Below are 22,407 nucleotides of genomic sequence, written 5' to 3'. Positions count from 1 at the left end.
TCCCCAGCCAGTAAACAAACTGATGTCAAAATTCAGGATGCCTCCAAAATGATGACCATGCCTACTATGATTACTTTACCTGCTTCTCTGCTCAGCTTAACTTCTCTGCTCACTTATGATGTATACTGTGTTTTAACAGTGCCATAAAATCAAGTAGGCTGTGCCTTTAAGACTAATGTAAATGTTATATGTAAATTCAACAGCCAGTCTGTGTTACTGTGCCCTTAAGAGTTATATATGTAAATGAACTCTGAACAGGCAGGTATATACCACATGTCCAGAAGTTTGCACATAAATTCAACTTTAAAAGAGGTGCACATCAACCTTAGCTGTTGCAAATATCTTCCTCTTATGGATTTAGCCACAACCATGAATGAAACACAGAGAACTTCACAGAGAATGCAGTTCCACTGCTCTACCAGCCAGTGCTGGGGGGCTTCATGACTTTGTCCCTCTAGCCAATGCTTGGCATTGAGCATGGTAACCTTAGGTTCATGCGCAGCTGCTCCAGAGTATCATCCAATTGACAGTGCTTTTCTAGTGAGATACAAGTTGTATGCACAGTTAAACGCCTATGTCAGGGATGGGTGCACCTTACAGTAGCAGAATTCAATAATAAGAAGGAGGAGTTAATCATTTAAAACTTAAAGATTAGGCTTACCTGTGAATTCTATATTCACATATATAGAGAGTTTTCGTAAAGCTTTGTTAGAGTTAACAGACGTATCATGACCTATTATAGCACTTTGCAGATTTTTGCCTCAGAGATCCTAGCACAGTAGTTAACATTTGACATTTTTGCCTTTAAGCCTATAAAACACTTAATTGGTTAGATTTTGGTAGGGCTGAATGACTTGGGGAAAATATCTAATTGCAAAAAAAACTTGGGGAAAATATCTAATTGACCAATATTGCGATTCTGATTTAAATGCAGTTATTTTCTATAAAATAAGGCCTGTTTTTTGGCCAAGAAGACCAGAACATCCACTTGGCATTATTGAGAAGAAGAAGCACCATTCCTCTCCAGTCCGCTGGGAGAGCTATCCCACTTCTGACACCACTATGGAAACACTGAGGTGAATGCTCTTTTATTAAACAGGCAGCAAAGGAGAACCTAGCACTGCACTAACTACCCCACAGCCCAGCACAGAATAGCACATCATCAAGGTAACAAGAACAACTTACAGCAAATGTCTCTCCTACCATGAACGCAGCAGTTTCCTATAAACTCTTTCCATGCCTGCTCTGCATGGCCATGGCAGCAGTGTAACACTACAATATTAAATTATATATATATATATATATATATATATATATATACCTGCATTTGGTCAATGTTGCATCCTGACCTGCAGCATCGCTATCAGATACATCTACACTGAATTATCCATCACACAGACTGTTTGGAGCATCCGAGCGAAGTCCTCCAGACTCATTAACAGTTTCTTCCTTACCGCAGGCAGTCAGACTGCTGAATAGATCTACCTGACCTGAACACATTCTTATTGAACTGCTACCTCAGCCACACTTCTCGCTGTTGCACTTTAACTTCAAACCTCAGTAACTTTACTGTAAAACTTTAACCTCACTCACTTTATACACAACTTCACCCACTTTACACACATTATACACTGTCTGCAGTTTTATTCATCTTTGTGGTTGCATTACTAAAACCTGTTGTTAATTATCAGTGCATTAATACACAATACAAGCTGCAACTACTATTGTTGCTGTGGAGCAACAGCTGGTCTATCTTCTCTGTTATCCTGTGCTGAATGGTTGTATAGTTACAGTTATTGTATATTTAAAGAAGGTTTCTTTTTATAGTGTTTGTATACTTTGTCTGTCTTTATTGTATTTATTGTCTGCACTGTTGTCACTGTGGTAAAAAAGTTCATTAATAAAGTTAAGAAAGCTTTCGAATGCATAAGCCTGAGTATGCAACACATCCATCACAACTGAAAGCTTATTTTCTTTACCTTTAACAACTTATGTTTATCTCTTTTATTATCTCGTTAATCTCTATATTATCTTATTACAAATTTTACTTTGACATGGTTTTGATTATTGGCTAAATCGATAAAGGATCCTTTGGTAGAGGTTCTACAAAGAACTTTTTTGAAATGGTGCTATAAAGAACCTTATTTTAAGAACTTTTTTTAATGAGTTTGTTGTGGAAGCAAATCTAACACAATCATGACAAAAACGTTAGTGTCTGAGTTAGATTTTGTTAGCTTAGCTAACCTTAGTTTGTGATCTATTAAGTTCCAGCATCTCTCTTTATCTTGGCAATCCACTGACAATGGGCTTCTGGGTTACTCGGAAATCGATGGAAAGACAAGTACTTGATTACAGTTTTCACAGTAGCGGTAACTTGTCTTTGGAGTAAGATTAAATCAGTAGTTTTACTCTTACTTGAGTTAATATTTAATAAAATACTTCTGCTTGCTACTTTAATTTTTGGCACAGTGGGTAGCGCTGTTCACAGCATGAAGGGCCTGGGTATGATTCTCTGGCTGGGTGACCAGGGAGTCAAACTCAGGGTCCTTTCTGTGTGGAGTTTGCATGTTGTCCCCATGTCTGCGTGGCTTTCCTCCAGGTGCTCTGTTTTACTCCCAGTACAAAGACATGCAGGCAGGGGAACTGGAGTTGCTGAATTGCCCCTAGGTGTGATTGTGTGTGTGAACATGTATGTCTGTGTGTCTGTCCTGTGATGGACCGGCAGCCTGTCCAAGGTGTTTCCTGCCTTCTGCCCAGTAAGCGATGGGATAGGCTCCAGCACCCCCTCGACCCAGGAGGATGTATTAATTGAGTAATCTATTTCAACTCTTAATAAAGTTATTAGATTTTTTTTATCTTAACTTTATTAAACAGTAACAAACTCTGCAGAGACTTTCAGGGATCCTAAACTACTTTACTTGAAACAGATAAACTAGGAAGTCTTATCTAATCATTTAATCATGAATTGTTTATAGTAATGCACAGAAAGATGTGTAAATGTACAGTAACAGAGCATACTGTGATCAGTGTCAGCACTCAAAACTTTTTTCTCATGAAATATAATTTTTGACTTTAGCTGTGACTTATACAGATTTTTTCCAATAATATAGCCAAGTTAACTCAAGTTGTGAGTCCAAATACACGGCAGAGTAACACACTCAAGTAGCTTTCCAATAAACTACTTTTTTTTAATCTTACTAGAATAATTTCCTTTATTAATACTTTACTTGTACTAAATTATCACTACAGTAACTGCACTTTTACTGAAGTAGCAAATTTCAGTACTGTTCCCAACCCTGTCTGTAAGACACCTTTAGATTCCATTAGGAAACCAGCAAATACATCTGGAATCAGTCCAGATGTTAAACCACAAACTACAGTTAGTGACTATTGGACATTTCCAGGAACCAACAGAAACTTTTAATGATTTCTATGTTTTTTTTCAGTAGGGTACCTAAATCATCAGTTTTTATAGATAAACATGTCATTCAGTGATAGAAACAATATAAAAAGGTCTGTTTGAGATGGTTTGGGGCAAGTGTGTGCTGATTTAGGTACGCAGTTTGCTTAGTGCTAATATGGCGGCAATAAGCTCGCATTACTTCTGAGCTAAATTAGCTTCATAGCTCAAAAATACAGAAGCAAACTTCAAACACGAAACATGTCTTGGCCAATCAGCTACATTTAGGATAAGGGGAAAATTGGCTTCATTTGATTGGCTTCATTGACTTTACCCATCTCTCTCTCTCTCTCTGTGTCTCACTATGACTCTCTTTCCATCCAGACTTGGTCGCTGTCCTAGTGTGACTGGCCGTGAGGGAGTGGTGGTACAGCAGTAGGTTTGGGGTATCCCTGCAGTAAGGTGGACTCTGTTGATAATGCCCTCTGCGCAGTGGGGGCTTATCTCCCTCCTTCCACCCTATGGGTGCTCAGCGAGGGGGGTGTCAAAATGTAACTTTTCATGTCGACCTGCACTACGTGACCATGCTATGGCGTCAGAATGGGTGTTCCCGCTTCTCTTCGCTCTCTCTCTTTTCTATCTATCTCTCTATCTCTCTCTCTCTCCCCCCTGCCCTCTTCGCTTTGTACGCTTTCTCCCAGTCTTGGGTCACTGCCGTACCGGAAAGCAGTTCAAAGCGTTGCTGCGGACCTCTGGACCCTAAAGGCCCTCCAGAAACACCTGGACACAGGTAAGGGTGTGTCCCTCTCTATATGACGGGTCCACTGTCTCTCCATATGTGGATGTAATTGTGAAATTGGGTGCATACATCTTGAGGAAAGATTGTACTGGTAACTGGTGGTGGGGGCTAACTTAAGTTAACCCCTTAAACTGTGACTTATTATTCAGTTATAAATATTAAGATTTCTTATTCACTAAGAAATAATCCAAATCTACTATGAACCTTATATGTAAGTTATGTATTTTAGAGAGTAAGAAGCAGGAATGTGGACCCACAGACGGGCCTTTAGGTTGTAAGTGGTTGATTTTTGGCTGAACTTAGACTCCGTTAATACCACAGTCAGCAGCATAAAGTGCAAATTCACATCATAAATGGGAAAATATTTCAGGTTGGATGTAACATTATCATCTTACTGACCACAGATATACAAGTCAAATGTACTAGCTTTGAACCAGCATGAAAAAAATATATTTTTGGGCAAAGTGGCTTGGCTATTTTGCAGTTTGTAATTCAAGAAGAAGAGTTTTCACACAGTGTATCTTGCATTCAAAAGATGCCGGCAAAACCTGTCAGCAAATTAAATTTCAAAACTCATATATAAAGTTAATTAACAAAATTAAGATAGTTTTTAAAGTTAAGAAAGCTTTACAATGTATTAGAAAAATGCACTGTGTGCATTGTGTTCATTAAAATCAACAGCTTTTTAACAACTTTAACAACTTATTTATACAACAAATTTGTCTGATGTATCATCTTCTACAAATTGCTTGTTTTGCCATTTGGGTGTGCATGAGTGCGCAGTTGAGCACAACTAGCTGGTGTGTGTGTGATAATTCCTATATCTATACAAAGGTTTGTCCTGCAGAGAGCTGCACTCTTGGCAAATTCAGTAGACACCCTATCAATTATATGAACATATTCTGTCTTTATTTACATCCCAACCCAACCCCATGTGGATGCATAATGAAATATGTGTTACTGCTAATGCAGTATGAGTGTTTGTTCCACCTGTATGTGTGTATGTGGGAACAATATTTATTCAATAGATAAAAAAAAAAAATAAACTTAGTATGTTAATCTAAAAGCTAATTGGCTGTTCTGCTTGGATGAAACAGTGATGAATGTGTAGAATGATATAAGGGCTGACTCACTCTTTTTCTTTGAAGTTATATACATTCTTTAAAGACAAAACTTGTCTGAGTTCTGCTGTCGTGCTGGTGACTGTTAGGCTGATAGGAAGGGCAGAGCAGTTTTTATCAGACGAGACCACATACGGCATAAGAAAGGTCCCCTGCTAGGTCTACAGTAGGATCTCATCTCTGCACAAACACTAGCATAACAGATAATACAGTAGTATTTGTATGCAGGGAGGGTGCTAGAGGAAAGAGTTAAGTACATGCTTAAACCAGTGACTTAAACCAGTGACTTAGTACCATAACTAAATGTGATGATGTCATGCTTCTGCAAGTGACAAATTAAAGAGACAAATTCATCGGTTCATCAAGTAACAAACATATGTAAGCCTTCATATATCACATCTTTACAAACTAAAGGTTAAACTACATGGACATTGCATAGATGATGCAAATCAGTCCATCAATCAATCAGTCAATCAATGCTAGGCTTGATAGCTACTATGAAGCTAATATGTAAGATGTAGTCAGATGCAAAAGTTTGGGCACCATTACATGTTTTGTTGAATTTCTGAGTGAAAATAAGTTACATATCTTCTACAGAGAATCCCCCTTCTGCACATTTTAAAGCACAAAAATTGCTTATCAGCTGAATTTAATATACTGGGTAAAAAATATTAAATGTGGGCTGTGCAAAAGTTATGGCATGTTTTATTTTTTTATGTTTTATTTTTTTTTTTTTCAATATGTTAAAGTCAAATAAAGTGAAACTCTGCACCAAAATTGGCAGAAGAATGCCATATTTAAGTTCCCCGAAAAGAAATTGTTAATATATTTTCACTTAGAAAGCTAACAAAACATGAAATTTGACCAGGTGTATTCAAACATCTGCATACAGGCCATCAGTGTTTGAGGAATGACTATTGAAACAGTTTCTGCAGCGCACAATGTAAAATGATGCGAATTTGTACATGAATAAACTTTTCTACAGTAACACATTATTGAACAAAGTACGTAAACTGAGGACTGTGCTGATGCACAGTGTTTTATTCATATGCAACTGTTGTACACTTTTGAATCACGTCATTTCAATTCACTTTTTTCAGTGAAGATATTGCCTTATGAGCAAAGGATCTCCACATGATGTTTATTAACAGTGACTGAGAAAATAAATGAGAAGGCCTAATGCTCTTATTTTTCTTTTTAACTTGTTATGCATTGTGTTTTGTATGCATGGTGTGTTTGCAGGTTCTGTGTGAAGTTTTCTGAGAATTCTGGGAGAAACAGAAGACCGAGCACAGTCCCTACTGATGGAAGCTGTTCTAAATTTTGAGGGGGTGAGAAAAGCCTCTACGCCTGAAGCACTGTCATGTAGAACAGTAAAGCTGTCTAACTGTACCTAACCCTCTTTTCTGTTCTTTCTCTCAGGACAATGACTTGTCCTATGAGGACAATGACTCCCCTCTAGCCTTCACCCTGTGAGTATCTTATCCGCATGCAAACATGTACACACAAGCATTAATCTTTATGGTTATTATATTTAGATTCCTTCATTATTATTTTGTGCATGCCATGAAACAAAATGGTGAGTCTAAGGTGCAACATATAACATGCAAAACAAGATAAGACACAGTACACAAGACTAAGTATCCAAGATTGTCTACCAGTAGACATACAACTGTATGAAAAAGTTTGGGCACCTGTGTGAAAATAAATACACATCCTTTACAGAGGACAAAATTTTGTACATTTTAATGCACAACTACTGTTTATGAGTGTAATTTAACATACTGGGGGGAAAATAAAACATCTAATGTGGAATATGCAGAAGTTATGGCACATTTAAAAAGTGTAGTTGCATTCTTTCATTCTTTATAGCCAATTTTGGCATTTTTAATGTTTTGAACAGGCATAGGAGTAATAATGAGGCACAGTAAAGGCTGTTATTGACTTGCCAAAAGTTGACAAACTAGTCAGCAGCAGCTCTTAGTTCATTGCGGTCAGATGCCATTATCTCTGTAAGATAGCAGAAATGTTTGCTGGTGGTGTTGCGCCCTCTCATGTTAAGAGACAGCACTGCCTTCTGATAAGGAGAGCTTTGATAAGGCTTGGAGGTCTCAGTGGCTTTAGCTACAGCCACAACTGCAAAAGAGGAACCAAGAAAATTTGGGGGGAGGGATTCGGGGGGTATTTATTGCTTTTTATGATGAACAACAACAGTACCCCAGTAATACAGACTGACCACACACAACTAATGATGACCAGTGTCTGTCCTGGTCTATCAAATGTAAACAGATCAAGCCAACAGTCCAAAAAGAGGGCAAAAATAGGGTCAGAAATACCCCCAGGGCTCGATTTGAGAGGTATCCAATAGGATGTCATCTCATGATTAAAAAAAAGAGATCAAAATCATCCCTCTGGTAAAACTACCCTCCATTTTCCTTCCATTTTATTGCTGTTACTATTATGCATAATTTGATTTCATCCATATTTGGGATTTAAGTGCCAGATTGTTTTGGATGTATTCGGAGCACCCCCACCTACTTCCATTCCAAGGATAACCCACTATTCCCCCTTGAAATGTTGTCAGTCACTCAGTGTACTCTGAGTGTACAACCTGTAAACACTAAACTGATCAGTTATCACTCATTTAATATGATTTAATTTTATAGAGAAATTAACAACATGTTGTCATTAAAATGCATTAATTATATTTTTTATCTCCTGAAAATCATATTACATCTTTAATCTGGGAGAGAAAATAATCAATCCTATATACTTAAGCCCCCCATTAATAAGTGGTTGAGCAGGATCTCTGAGAAACCCTGCACTCTAAGAGGGCCCAAATGAGTCTTGTGCTTAGTGATTATAGATTGAGGTGAAACTTTGGTAAAAAAATAAAAATCACTTAGTTTCTTTCACTCCAAATTTAGTTGCTCCGCCGAGACAGATTTAATGTCTGAAATCTTTCGTTTTGCACCAGAGCTAATGTACCTAACAAGTAGCAGAAGCATATGCCCCAGCAGACACACTTGCACACAAAAAGTCTATGAGGATTCAGGCAGTATGTACATGCTAATTTGTGTAAGCTTCAATTACTTAATATGTAATGGAAAATCTTAGCTACATTAACTTTGTAGCTTTGGTGCAGAACAAAATAATCATAACGTGCCAGGGCTGAGTTGGTCTCCTCTTAAGGGAACAGAGTGCTGACATTATGTGTAAGCTGTGGTGGGGCTCTGAGGGGGGTTCAGTGAGTCTCAAACTTCACTCCCCGCGTTGTTTTCACTCTCTGTTCTCTGTCGCCCCCTGCAGGAGTCCAGTGGGACAGACAGGCAGTTATGACCTGGAGCAGGCGAGGCAGAAGGAGGAGGAGGAGGAGGAGGAGGAGCAACCTGCTGAAAGCTACTCTCTCTCTATCATTCCCAGAAGTGTAGATGGTAAACAAAGCACACAATCTAAATCTCTGAATCTCAAAACAATTCAACTCAATCACAGTTCTTTAGAAAACAGGTTAATGCATCATATCATGGCAAAACCTCACATTTCACCATAATATGATCAGAAAAATCAAACACAAGCTTCTGGATCTCCTTCCAATGGGGTGGAAAACTTGTAATTGATTATTGTTGAAGAATAAATAATGTAAATAAATAATAAACACAACAAAGTGGTATGATACCGATATTTCTATATTGGTAAAGTGGGACCACTTCCATAGGAATCACAAATCCTTTATAACTTTAACATAATTTGCCTCATATGGCCATTTCATTTTACTTTTCATTGATTTTCATGATTCTGTTTTTAATACTGCTCCCTCAGAAGTGACATCACAACAGTTTAACACATTACCTCCACAGGATAACTCGGTAATGATTTGTGAACACTGAAGTATAAACAAATGAAGATGTAGAGGATCAAGCTTAAGTGTCCCACTTTACTACTGTTCACCCTATTTACAGTAATTCTCAGTAGCCTTTGCATTAGGACAGAGGTTCCCACTCCTGGTCCTGGGGTTCACCCTGTTCTGCATGTTTTTGTGTTTCCCTCTGATGCCTCCACTTCAAGGCTGGAAAGGCTTGTTAATGAACTTTTTAGTCTGATCAGCTGTGCTGTGAGCAGGGGAAACGCTAAAGTGTGCAGGGCAGGGGGTACTCCAGGACCAGAGCTGGGTTAGGGTAAGGATTAGAACAACGTTTAGAGTTTAGATTAGGATTGCGATTTAATATGTTAAATTGGATTAGGTTTAGAGGGTGAGTTTTGTTTAGGGTTAGTGAAATGCCAATGCAGTGTTAATAGATAATTATTTGAATGTAATTTAAGGACAAAGCGCTGGTTTAGCAGAAAAATCAAATGTGCATAATTTTCCTTTTATCCTGAATGTAGTCCATCAGCCAGGACATGCTTGGTGCCTGAAATTTGTTTATCCATTTGATTCTCCACTTGTTCATTGTCACTTGTTAAGCCTCTTAGTAGAGTTCTGCGCAGGACTGTTTTTTCAGCCCCACTCCCATCCACTCTTGCAAGATTTCATCCCACTCCCGCAGAAAATCGGAATCATTTGTTGCGCATGGCCGCACTTTTGTCTAATATCCAATATCTGATATAGCATATTCACAAATACATTATTCTATGCTGAAATAACACGGTGGTCATGGTCATCAGGCTCACTATGAAGTGACACTAAACGCCATTTATTCCCAGTAAATACAAAGAAAGAATTAAACCTCAGAACGGTTATTTTTGGTGTTTTGCTGAGTTTGGCAGCTGTGGCTGTCGCACTGAAGGCTCCATTATCATGTGAACTACAAGAATTTTAATGTCGTTCATGTGAACAGTTCAAATCAAATCAAGTCACGTTTATTGTCATATCACATTTACTTAGGTGCAAAGGTGAGTGAAAATCTTAGCTGCATAGTGTACTTAAATATACAAAAAAAAAGAAAAAAACTACTTTTATATATATATATATATATATATATATATATATATACACACACACACACACACACACACACACACTACACTCTAAATATATACACATATACACAATATACACACTAGTATGTTACTTCACTTCACATTCTAAGAACTAGAATGACTTCATTTAATTTCTTGTCTGTTATCAATTTATATTGTTTATATATATGATTTAGCAATCATTTTACTTTGTTTAGGCTATTAATTTGCAGGATGTCTCTTCATGCGTCCTTCGCCCCACTAGCATCTGCACTGGGCAAGTTGCTCGCTGAAAATTAGTCCAGCACCAGAAGATATTGTGGTGGGTCTCTTAGTGCAAACCTTTACCTCAAGGCTCCAATGTAAAATAAATATGAACACCACACAGCCCTTGGCTGATCAACCACACTTGGGATAAGAGGAAATGAATGTTTTTTTGTTTTGATTTGTTTTTCCTGAACCAATATTTTGAGCATCTACAAAGCATGTACAATGGCTTTTTCCAAATAAAATATTATGGATTTTTGTTCTGTTCACCGTTGCATTGCTTTGTATTTATCACCACTCACTCTATATGCCTTGTGTTTCAGCCGCCTGGAACACTAACACAAATGCCACCACCAGAGGTGACGCTCAGGTGAGCACACACCACAGCCCCTCCTAATACACCACCTTACATCTTTCACACTTCAGTTGGAACTGAACTGATGCCTCATTGTGCATTTGTGTCTTTGTCAGGCATATGTGGAGCTGAATGAGCTGCTGGGGAACAAATGGCAGGAGACTGGCCGCTGGGCAGGCTATGAGGAGTCCTACAATCCAATCACTGGGGCGTGGGGGCCCTCCCACGTCTCTTACCTCACTTTCAAAAGCCTTATCCAGCTCCGCAAGGTCATGAGCACAGGTAAGACATGAGACGGTTTGCCAAATCAATTTAAGGTAAGGCAACAATATTTTTAAAATCAACCAATGTTGGCTAAAGTCCTGTACAGCAGCTCAAGCTAAATCTAATAGAGCAAATACAAAGTAGCTAATATAAAGATAAATGAAGGAAGGATAACATAGTACCTAAATGAATACATATAAAACCACAATGGACTACTTTCTTGGACATTAATTAAACCTTGAATTATCTTGCAATGGCAATGGTGATTCAACATCAATAATGGTGAGTATAAGCTTAGGCTTAATTTTCATCTGGAAAAAACCACAGGGCACAGCATATGGAATAATGCAAATTCTTCAGAGACTCCATGGACTTTTCACAGAGTGACAGGGCGAACAGAACAGGCCTTCATGCCAAACTCAAAAGCGTTAAGAGTAGATGTGACAAGGAGGGGCTTTAAGTATCACAAAACAATGTGTCAAGCATCAGGCAGTGCATGCCTAACCATTTTATGTAATAACTGGTTCCTGTAATAATATGTAATATCTTTTATGAAATAACAATTCTGACTTCACAAGTTTCTTTTAGAATGGCACATTTAATATAAAACCTCTCTGAATAATTTTTACATCTTAACGATTTAAGATAATTAAATTGTTGCTGAATTTTTGGAAAGTGCAGTTCCTCTTTAAGGATGGCGTATGTAGAGAAGACGCATACAGACACAAATTCCCGGGGTAAGGAGTGCTGCATGGCTGTATTATTCTCCTACATTTGTGGTCTGGGCCAAATCCAGATAGCTTCAAACAAAGAAGAACATATTTGGAAACTACCAATGATAGCTGAATTTGAAGCATGCTGCTGTTAGCTTAGAGTTTCATCAGATCTAAACTGCTCAGCTTACTAAGCTGGACCATTGATTACATAGCGGATCTAATTAATAGTTTGATTGTCTCATAATGGCTGTGTGTAGGGGCGGTGCTGCTGGATGTGGATGAGAGTGGTCTCTCAGGAATTGCTGAAAGGATTGTAAATGAACTTCTGGACAGGAAAGAAATTCGGCCATCCGATCGTGAAGCCCTGCTGAAGGCACTGCTGCAGAAACGCAGGTAAAATACGCTCAGACCCAAAAAGACACTCAAAAGATGTGTTTTTTTTTCTCTCCCAAAAATTTCCTCTTCACTTAAAAATCACATTTACACTATTTTACCTTTGCCCTAAATGTTGCTGACTGGCTAAAATTAGACACAGCTAGTGTGACGCCTGGATTTTGTGCTTTTGTCCATTTTTATAGATAACAGTATGTTACACAGTGTCAGAAAGGACATATGCAAGTCTGTCCCCTACCCTATATCTGAAAAATGGTAAGCAATTAGAAGATTAATTTTATTTGGTCTTTTTTGCTTTGCAGTCAGACTGAAGGACCTTCAGCTGGCACTTCGGGCATTGATATGATTGAGATGTTGCACACTTTCTCCGTCACCAAACAGGTAATCTATTTCACTCATACAGGCACCTACATACATAGTCCCTCAATCCACAGTCCATTCAAGTCATTTTTACTTCACTAATAGAAGTAAAGTTTTTCTACACGTATTATACATGTAGTGTATGTCCATGTAATAACTACTATTACATCACTGTCACTTTAAAACCTTGCTTCTCCATTTTTGTCTTTTTTTTTTACATACTTTGAAAATGCAAGCTGTTGTTGACACTGTGTCAAAATTTCATGATGAGTGGACCCACAGAAATTATCCAAAATGACGTAGAATAAGATCTTTTTCTCTTCTCCTGTAAAGTCAGTAAGTGTTTTAGAGAGAGGTTTTGTTACAACAGCAACAATCAGTTATTTATTTTGCTGATGTGCTGCTCTCAATTCCTCCCAATTAGAGAGATACAGCTGACAGCGTAGAGGCATCCATCGTGTTATCGGGTGAGTATGGAGGATAATGTGATTACATTTAAACAGCAATGAAAAAAATACATTCAGAAACTCATTCTGTTACTGTATGTGCGCAGGTGTGGTGGACTCCCTACAGAAGCCAGTAGTGGCGTTCATGAGACTGCGGGATGCTGTAGTGATGGACGGCATTCTTGAGGCTAACATGCCTGTGCGCTTCATCTTCGCCTTGGTGGGCCCCAGTCAGAGTGGCATAAACTTTCACGAGAGCGGACGAGCCATGGCCACTCTGCTGGCCGATTGGGTAAGACAGAAAAGGAGCATAAGGAATAGGGAAAGAATAGTGATGAAAGAGAGGAGCAGACATTTAAAAATGTGGCTTATGAGGAGGGAAAACTACAGGGTTGAATTCCAGTCAAGCCACAAATGTACACTGCCATTAAAAACTTTGGAATTGCCCTTCAAATGTTTGGAATCTGTGTTTTCAATTATACAAATTTTATTAATTTGCAGATAAGTGTATAAAATGTGGTCACACGTTTCAAATTAGGAAACCAGGAAGCTGTAAAAAAAAAAATTCTAATATTTCAGATATGAACACATTGATGAACAAAGCTGCAGATGATTCTGAACAGACTGCCGAAAGCTATTCACCAAGAAGAAAGTTATAATAAAAATGTAACATTCAGGATCCAGAATTCCGTTGTATTTGAAAAGTGTTGATCAAATCTCGAAGCAGATAACTAAACAAAAATCTTTTATGACTATAATTACAGTATATTATCTTTTAATAATGTCTTCTTCCCCAAACAATGAAAACTATAATGTTTAAATACACGTTATTATCGCACATAAAATGTTAGAAAGTGACAAGTGATCCCAAACTTTTTAACCGTAGTATATTATATTTAAAGAAAGGTTTTACTCTTTTCTCCCATTCTGCATTTGACCAATAGGTCTTCAGCTTGGAGGCCTACCTTGCCCAGAATGAAAAAGAGCTGACCAATGCAATCGCTGACTTCATGGACTGCAGCATTGTGATTCCACCCACTGAGATCCAGAGTCTGGCCATGCTTCAGCCAGTTGTCAACTTCCAGAAGAGGATGCTGCGTGAGAGGCTCCGTCCAGCTGATACTCGCATCGCCTTGGGGCAAAAAGCTAAAGGTTAGCTCTTATGATTTGAGGTTGTGGTGGAATGCATTCTTTTCAGCTGATCTTACATCAGTTTTGCAGGTTTACTACAAATTGTAGATGTATTGAGCTGTTTAAGATCAGCACAAAAGGACAGGCTTATGTAAGATTAAAACAGTTCCCTATATACCTTTCAAGTAAAATAATTCATGGATGCACAAATTGCTCAGTGTTAACTTGTTCTCAGGTACTTTTACATTTTTAAATTTACCCTTCATCTACACTTATAATATTTTATTTGTGCTTTTTGCATGAGCAGGGCCTGAGAAGCCACGAGAAGATCCATTAGCCCGAACTGGGTATCCATTTGGGGGACTGGTCAAGGACATAAAGCGCCGTTACAAGCATTATGTCAGTGACTACACAGATGCCCTCAATCCTCAGGTGCTATCCGCTGTCATTTTCATCTACTTTGCCGCCCTCTCCCCTGCTATCACCTTCGGAGGACTGCTGGGTGAGTATAGTTCCCCCTGAAACAAGGGGCCAGTTTGAGAAGTGTTTTAAAGGCATATTTTGAAAAATCAGAGGCACATTCTTTTCCCCTTACCCAAAATGTAGCCAGTCCCCCAAGATATGGTTCTGAATATTGTTTCTTAAATATCTATCTATCTGTCTGTCTGTCTGTCTATCTATCTATCCATCTATCTATCTATCTATCTATCTATCTATCTATCTATCTATCTATCTGTATATCTGTATATTTATATATCTAAGAAATTCATACAATATTTTAAATACCTATTTAAATGTTGTCATTAGTCTGAACCTCCTTTCACATTTAGGGAAAGTGGGGCACAACCTAATGTGGATTAATACTATAAATATACTTCTCCTGGTTATCAGGTTTAAATGGAACATGGTTTTGGTCATTTTGTATTCCCATAGCAATGTTACCGACTGTGTTTTTGATAAAAGACAGTCGTAATCATTTTCCAGTTACAGAGTTGGGTGTATAACTTACAGGATTCAAAGCTATATAATTTTAACTACTTTCCTGGTAGCTATGATATAGCACTGTTTTGAAGTGTATAAATAACTCACAATGAGAGATAGTCAGGCTAAAGTACAGCCTTTACATGGTGGAGTTAGTTTTAACATACTCTTACAACTAAACCTCCATATCCTCCAACATAAATTGAAAATAGTTCATTTTTGGAAGTCAAAATCATAAAATGATTGTCATTTAAACACACTCAATTTTTATCATGCTATATTATTTTACTTTTAGGTTAAAAATAAATTTGCCATGTTTGGCACAACCGCTTCTCTCTAATCATATCTATTCTGATGCATATATTTTTATGTATTTGAGTTAGAAATTTGTCTGGCTTAAACACCAAAAAATTGTATTGAATTAATTGCGTTTGTACCAGTTTACCAGACTTTGTAGCAACTGTTACAACTCACTCCTCAGCCTATTACACTGCTTATGGGGTAAACTGTAACATTAACGTCTGTCTGTTTGTCTGTCTATCTGTCTGTCTATTTATCCATCTATCTGTCTATCTATGTCTTGGCTGATCCGCTACAGTTTGGGCCAAAAGAAAAATTGTAAACGTTTGATTTTTTTTTTTTACCAAAATAATTCCTTTTACTCCTGTACTTTTGGTTTACTGGCCTTTAACTCCTCTTTTTTGTGTCCTAGCGGATAAGACGGAGCAGATGATGGGTGTGTCTGAGCTGATGATCTCAACTTGCCTGCAGGGAATCATCTTTTCCCTGTTTGCTGCCCAGCCCGTATTGATCATCGGCTTCACCGGGCCGCTGATGGTGTTTGAAGAAGCTTTCTTTGAGGTAAGTAGAATTAGAATTATTCTTGAAACCCCTGGTGCAGATGGTTCATTTAAATGGTGGATTTAAACTATTTCAGTAAAGTTTCTTTTCATCTCCTTCATCTCGTTTGTTCCATGCTTTCCTGTATTCCAATCTGTCATACCATTTGTGTCTGTCTGTCAGTTCTGTAAGTCCCAGGGCGTCGAGTACATCGTGGGACGGATCTGGGTTGGCATGTGGCTGATCATCATTGTGTTGATTGTGGTGGCGGTGGAAGCTAGTTTTTTGGTCCGCTTCATCTCTCGTTTCACCCAGGAAATCTTCTCCATCCTCATCTCCCTTATCTTCATCTATGAGACCTTCGCCAAGCTTATCAGGGTACATACAATGGCCCACATAGTAGTAACTTTCAGAGAAACATGGTATAAAATCATCTTGCCATACTTAATTTGCAGCTTCCTTCTTTGCATATTCATTTTTTCTTTCTTTCGATCCTCTCTGCTTTTTTCATCTCCTCTCCTCTTTTTTCCTCTCCTCTCCTCTCCTCTCCTCTCCTCTCCTCTCCGCTCCTCTCCTCTTCTCTCCTCTCCTCTCTGCTTTTTTCTTCTTCTCTCCTCTTCTTTCCGCTCTTTTCATCTCCTCTCCTCTCTGCTTTTTTCATCTGCTCTCCTCTCCTTTCCTCTCCTCTCATGTACTCTCCTCTTCTCTCCTCTCCTTTCCTCTCCACCTATTACCCCTCTTCTTCATCATAGATTTTCAAAACTCATCCTCTGGTTCTGAATTACGAGTATTTGAATGAGACTGTGGAAGACCCCTTCCACCCAGTGTATGAGGTCCACAACTTTACGGACGAGCACGGCAATGTTAGCCACATCCACCGCGTACGTGAGAGAGCGTACCCCAACACCGCCCTGCTCTCTATGTGCCTGATGTTTGGCTGCTTCTTCATTGCCTACTTCTTCCGTCAGTTCAAGAACGGCATCTTCCTCCCAGGCCCTGTACGTATTCTCTGCTCTGGTTAATGGAACCTGCCTCTTCTCATAAATGACCTTTTCAATGCTGTCTCAGTTACAATGTCAACTTCTTTCGCTCCTCTCTCACAATCAGGCACACCGTCACTATCCATAAGCCTGTGTGTGATTTGTTTGTTGAATCTACTTCAACATAGCTTCAACATAGACTTTGAGCATTCTTTATATACTGTAACTGTTTTTTCATAGAAACCAACTCATCTTCACAGAAAACTAAACACCTTTTTCCATCATTGTTCTTGATTTACTGCCTTTCCCCAGATTCGCCGCATGATCGGAGATTTCGGTGTGCCCATTGCCATTTTCTTAATGATTGCCATTGACATCAGTATTGAGGACGCCTACACACAGGTCAGGAAAATGATGTTCAGAATTGATTCATCTCACTTGTGTAAAATCAGGAAATGTATGTTTATATCTAGATTATTGTTCCTGTCCTGAGACGTGGCTTTAGATTAACTGCAGCATGATGCTGGCAAGAGGGAACTAACACACTGTGTTATTGTAGACCATTTGAGCAGGATTAATATTTCATACAAGCAACCTGCACATTTGTGTTACAATGAAAATGTCCAGCACCTGCCATCTGTGAACAGATCAGCCAAAAGCAGCACGACTGCAAATGTTACAACTTACCCCATAGGTGAGGTTACATGTAACATATATGCATCAAAGTAAGTATGATTACTGAAAAGAGGCTGTGTCAACCATTTGAATGAATTCTTTTTAATTTATATGGGGGATATAGAGTTCTCTCATTGTTTACTTTTTGGAAGCTCAGTTGTAACACTGTGTTAAAACTACCACCACCATGTGGAGGCTGTACTTTACCCTGACTAGCTCTCACTTTGAGTTTTGAATTCTGTAAATTATACAAACAAATCAGTACTGAAACTCAAGAATTTTTACAATGAAAAAAAGTTATTTTATGGTACAAAAATAGTCTTCAGGGTGGATCTCAAGAAATTGTTGATTGTTGTTAAAATGTGCAGATGATGTTGCTATGGAAATATGAGAATGTGCTACTTGAACCTGTTTAACTACATAAAACATTTTATTAGTCTTTAAAAACAATGATTTATGATTGTACCTTATCTTAGTTATAGTACTATGATGTGGAGTAAGAGTTTACATATGTATAATATAGATGGTCTTATTAGTTTTTGCAGTTTGTTGCTATGAGAAAAAAGATCAAGTTCATTTCTTACATTTAAATATTAATTTTATTTTCAGCTGAAATAGGATGGTATGATGCATCAGTGTGGGCTAGTAATGTCTGTTACCATATTTACATATATTTTCTCTCTCACACATTTAGAAACTGGTGGTGCCACAAGGTCTGACTGTGTCCAATACCAGTGCCAGAGGCTGGATTATCAACCCCTTGGGAGAGAAAAAACATTTCCCCATCTGGCTAATGTTTGCCTGCTTCGTGCCAGCTTTACTGGTCTTCATTCTCATTTTCCTCGAGTCTCAGATCACCACGTGAGTAGCAACATGTAGGGCTCAAGCTGAAAGACTCCTTTAGCCCACTGCTGACACATCTCTCCACCCAGGAACACTAACATACGACACATGCTTAAAACATTTGGCAAGTGTGTTTTTATAAGGGGAGTAAAATTGCATCTGAAGGTGAATGCTGGAACGCTAGAATGAATTCTAATCAATCATAATAGTATCAAATAAATTATGCACTCTTTCTGTGCACTTTTTATTATTTCAAATCCAGTCTATTTAATGCCAAAAAAGCTTGCTGTATTGTTTTTATTGCATAGATTGCTCTGGCGTTTGAATAGTTATTTTTCAAATAATTCTGAACCATACAAAAAACAATCACATACAATTGAATTGTGATGAAATTTGAGATTTCATGATGCGTAGAATCATGCCCTAAAAATTCATGATCAAACTTCCCTTACAGACTGATTGTGAGTAAGCCAGAGAGGAAGATGTTGAAGGGCTCCGGCTTCCATTTGGATCTGCTCCTCATTGTGGCTATGGGTGGAGCTGCCTCCATTTTTGGCGTCCCCTGGCTCAGTGCTGCAACAGTGCGATCCGTCACCCACGTCAATGCACTCACCGTCATGACCAAAGGCCCAAAACCTGAGATTGAAAAAGTGTTGGAGCAGAGGATTAGTGGGATGCTTGTGGCTGCTTTAGTTGGTGAGTTTAGGATCGATTCTAGTTTAAGAGAGAGTAAAAGAAACTGTGTCTAAAGTTTTTGTAGAGTTCTCAAGACACGACTGCTGAACATCCTTCTTTTTGTAGAGCTACCTCTACTCAAGAGCTTTATTATTAGCTTTAATTGAAGAAAATGAATGGGAAGGAAATTGTCCCAAACCTTGCACAGTTTATCTAGAAATCATCAAAATTACAGCCAAAATGTAGACTTCCAGGTGGCTGCCACTACTGTTTTATGTGATGCCCAATTGTTTCGATAATGGTATGTCATACAACATCAGAAAGCACATAAGCAAGTGCATTTGATGTAAGTGTGAGATAATGTAGGTATGCAGTTTACACTATGCTAAACTGGAGGCTGTAAGCTATCATTACTTATCATTACATTAGCCTCATAGCTCTAGTGCAAAACTAAAGAAGCAAACTTCAGACACTAGACATGTCTAAGGTAAAAAAAATGTTAATTCCATTTTTGGAAACCATTACTTTGAGTTCTTTAAAGCAGCATTATGCAAGAATTGGTATTTTTTGCTCTTGCCCCTCTCATTATGCAAGAATTGGTATTTTTTGCTCTTGCCATTCTTCCTATGACAAGTCAGTGTACCGCCAAAATGATTTTGAAGCTGTTATTTTAAGGAAAAATTGTTACATAATGTTGCTTTAAATTGAGTTGATTATCCAGTTTTAAATATCCAATTGATGCATTTTCAACAACTGGTCTTTAGAATTGTTAACAGTCGGTGTCTGTTGTGTAACCCCAGGCATATCCATTCTCATGGAGCCTATCCTGAAGCAGATTCCCATGACGGCTCTGTTTGGTATCTTCCTCTACATGGGTATCACCTCTCTGAGTGGCATTCAGCTGTGGGATCGCATGTTGCTCTTGATCGTGCCCAAAAAGTACCACCCATCTGATCCTTATGCTACTCGAGTATGACTACACTTATTACCTTTCTATTTCATCTCATTTGTAGGTTACTGCAAGTGAAAATGTTAACACCTGAGACATTGTATGCTAGTTCTAAATAAGGCTTTGGCCTAAAATGTTGTTATAAGACAAAATAATACCCGAGGAAAACATTTTACAATTTACTTTGATTTTAGCTTTATCAGCATAAAAGCTCAGAAAATGTGTAGGTTCACTGGTCATTTTTGACGGTAAATAAAATGGCTGTATTTTTGCGATAGACATCACAACTCCTGGTTCCTGTCACCACCTCTACAGTGAACTATTTCACAAAAAGTCACATCTCAATTGAATTCTGCAGGAATTTTGAAAAAAAAAAAAACAGTGGACATTCCCTCTAAGGAGGTCATGGAGACATTTCTCCAGACAATGGCTGGGTCCTAGGCTAGGCCAGAATGAAATATTTAGTAAACAGAGCTGTCATTTAAATGTAGTTCAGTATTAGATTTATTCTTTCAAAACAGACACGTTTTTTTTCTTGCATCCCATTCATAATCGTATTACTTTCTCTTTTTCCTCTCTGCTCCTTTTTCTCCCGGTTGCCTTCCCAGGTTCAAACCTCGCGAATGCACCTCTTCACCGTGATCCAAGTGGTGTGTCTAGGAATCCTGTGGGCAGTGAAAATGAGCAAGGCCTCACTCGCCCTGCCCTTCATCCTCATCCTCACCATCCCTCTTCGCATTCTCCTGACCGGACGCCTCTTCACTGTGCTCGAGATGAAATGCGTAAGTGACTTTCTGACCTCTAGGCACATGGGCATGTCAGTTACGCTACGTTGGAATTACTGCTAGAAAACTAGTTTCGTAGATTTCAAATCATTTGTAGGAAGCTGTTAACAGGTTCACAAGTTGTGGATGAGATTAGAATGATAGACGGATGAGCAGATGATTCCAACCTAGGGGTATTTACTATAGATAATTATATTCTATCATTTATCATATATCATTTGATATTACCTTTTTGTTGCTTCTAAAACATCTAAAAGTACCTTCAGAGTCCAGTTTATAACATTCCAATCTACACTGTGTAAGTTATCATTGAACAACAGCAGTTATTATTTTGTGCACTTAGCTTGCTGTCATAAATGCTTATCTGTTTTGTTACTGCAAATATGATGTTGTATCTCATTGCAGCTGGATGCCGACGATGCCAAAGTGGTTCTGGACGAGGAGCCGGGTATGGACGTGTACGATGAATCTCCTTTTCCATAATTGACTCCTTGCCGTTCACTGACCGTTTGAACTCAGGGAGCATGCAACAATTCTGACCAGTGCCTTTCTGAAACTATCAAGTGAATTACAGCTTATACCAACAGGAACTTTCAGCTGATAGTTTTCAAAACTGTTCATTCAAGATTTGTTTAGACCCTTGCTGATTTGCATATCATCACTGTCCAAAGAAAACCATGTATCTCCTTTTCAATTTTTTTTTATCTTTCTACATCATTTCAACACACCAGCTGTCCTTTACGTTGTATGAAAAATTTATGATGAATGGACCAATAGAAATGCCACAAAATCACTTGGAATAATATCTCTTTACATTAACTCACATTATAGGGTAAGTGGGCTTTTGCCTTCTCCTGTAAAGTTACCATTTTGGATACTTATCCAATACTTGTTTTTTCGTTGGACAGCGACAAAATACATTTTGATCATTGGCCTGACCATTAATATACATTTCATACTATGCTTTTCCATGCTTTTTCCCTAATGGACTGTTTAGCTTTACTTTTGTTTTTTTTTTGTTTGTTTGTTTTTTTTACTTTATTTTGGTTTTGCATATTGTGAAATCTATTATCTTTTGTTCATTATTTTTAGTTTCTGCAACAGCTTAGTCCTATGCTGCCAGTGTGTGTGACTGAATCTAGTATTATTTTCTACATTAACAGTTGCCAAAATATCACGTTGTGCCTCCATGATTTGTCTGAATTATTGTTTTCACCATTATGTTTCAGGGTAAGATCACCTCTGTAAATATCTTAGGCCCTAAGTTGAATGAATGTATCAGCCTTTGAGTAGATCATAGATATTTGAGAACTTTTGAGTGGGTTTGAAAAGTGATGCATGTACATTTGATTTTATTGTTATACTTACTTGATGATTGATTCTGTTTTCAAAGTCATTTAACTATTAAAATTGTATTATCAAATAATCCAACTGGACTGCTTATTATGGACAAACATTTGTCGTGTGAAAC

At 38.1% G+C, this 22,407-nt stretch overlaps 1 protein-coding gene across 1 annotated transcript; it reads left to right on the top strand.

The window, feature by feature from the left end:
- The first annotated feature begins 3,862 nt into the window (after positions 1 to 3,862).
- On the top strand, positions 3,863 to 22,362 carry slc4a1a (solute carrier family 4 member 1a (Diego blood group)). Its single transcript, XM_036589215.1, has 21 exons — positions 3,863 to 4,190; positions 6,563 to 6,651; positions 6,743 to 6,792; positions 8,630 to 8,754; positions 10,867 to 10,913; positions 11,015 to 11,180; positions 12,136 to 12,271; positions 12,574 to 12,652; positions 13,056 to 13,098; positions 13,185 to 13,369; positions 14,022 to 14,229; positions 14,516 to 14,710; positions 15,902 to 16,050; positions 16,213 to 16,407; positions 16,782 to 17,027; positions 17,322 to 17,411; positions 18,379 to 18,545; positions 18,982 to 19,223; positions 20,003 to 20,172; positions 20,760 to 20,933; positions 21,342 to 22,362. Exons 2-21 carry the CDS (start codon positions 6,625 to 6,627, stop codon positions 21,417 to 21,419), a joined length of 2,772 nt encoding a protein of 923 aa, XP_036445108.1. The 5' UTR covers positions 3,863 to 4,190; positions 6,563 to 6,624; the 3' UTR covers positions 21,420 to 22,362.
- The last annotated feature ends 45 nt before the right edge of the window (positions 22,363 to 22,407 follow it).

This window comes from Colossoma macropomum, unplaced genomic scaffold, assembly GCF_904425465.1.
Source record: "Colossoma macropomum unplaced genomic scaffold, Colossoma_macropomum, whole genome shotgun sequence".
Lineage (NCBI taxonomy): Eukaryota > Metazoa > Chordata > Actinopteri > Characiformes > Serrasalmidae > Colossoma > Colossoma macropomum.
Note: the sequence above shows the minus strand (reverse complement) of the source record. Positions and strands in the feature narration are given on the sequence as shown.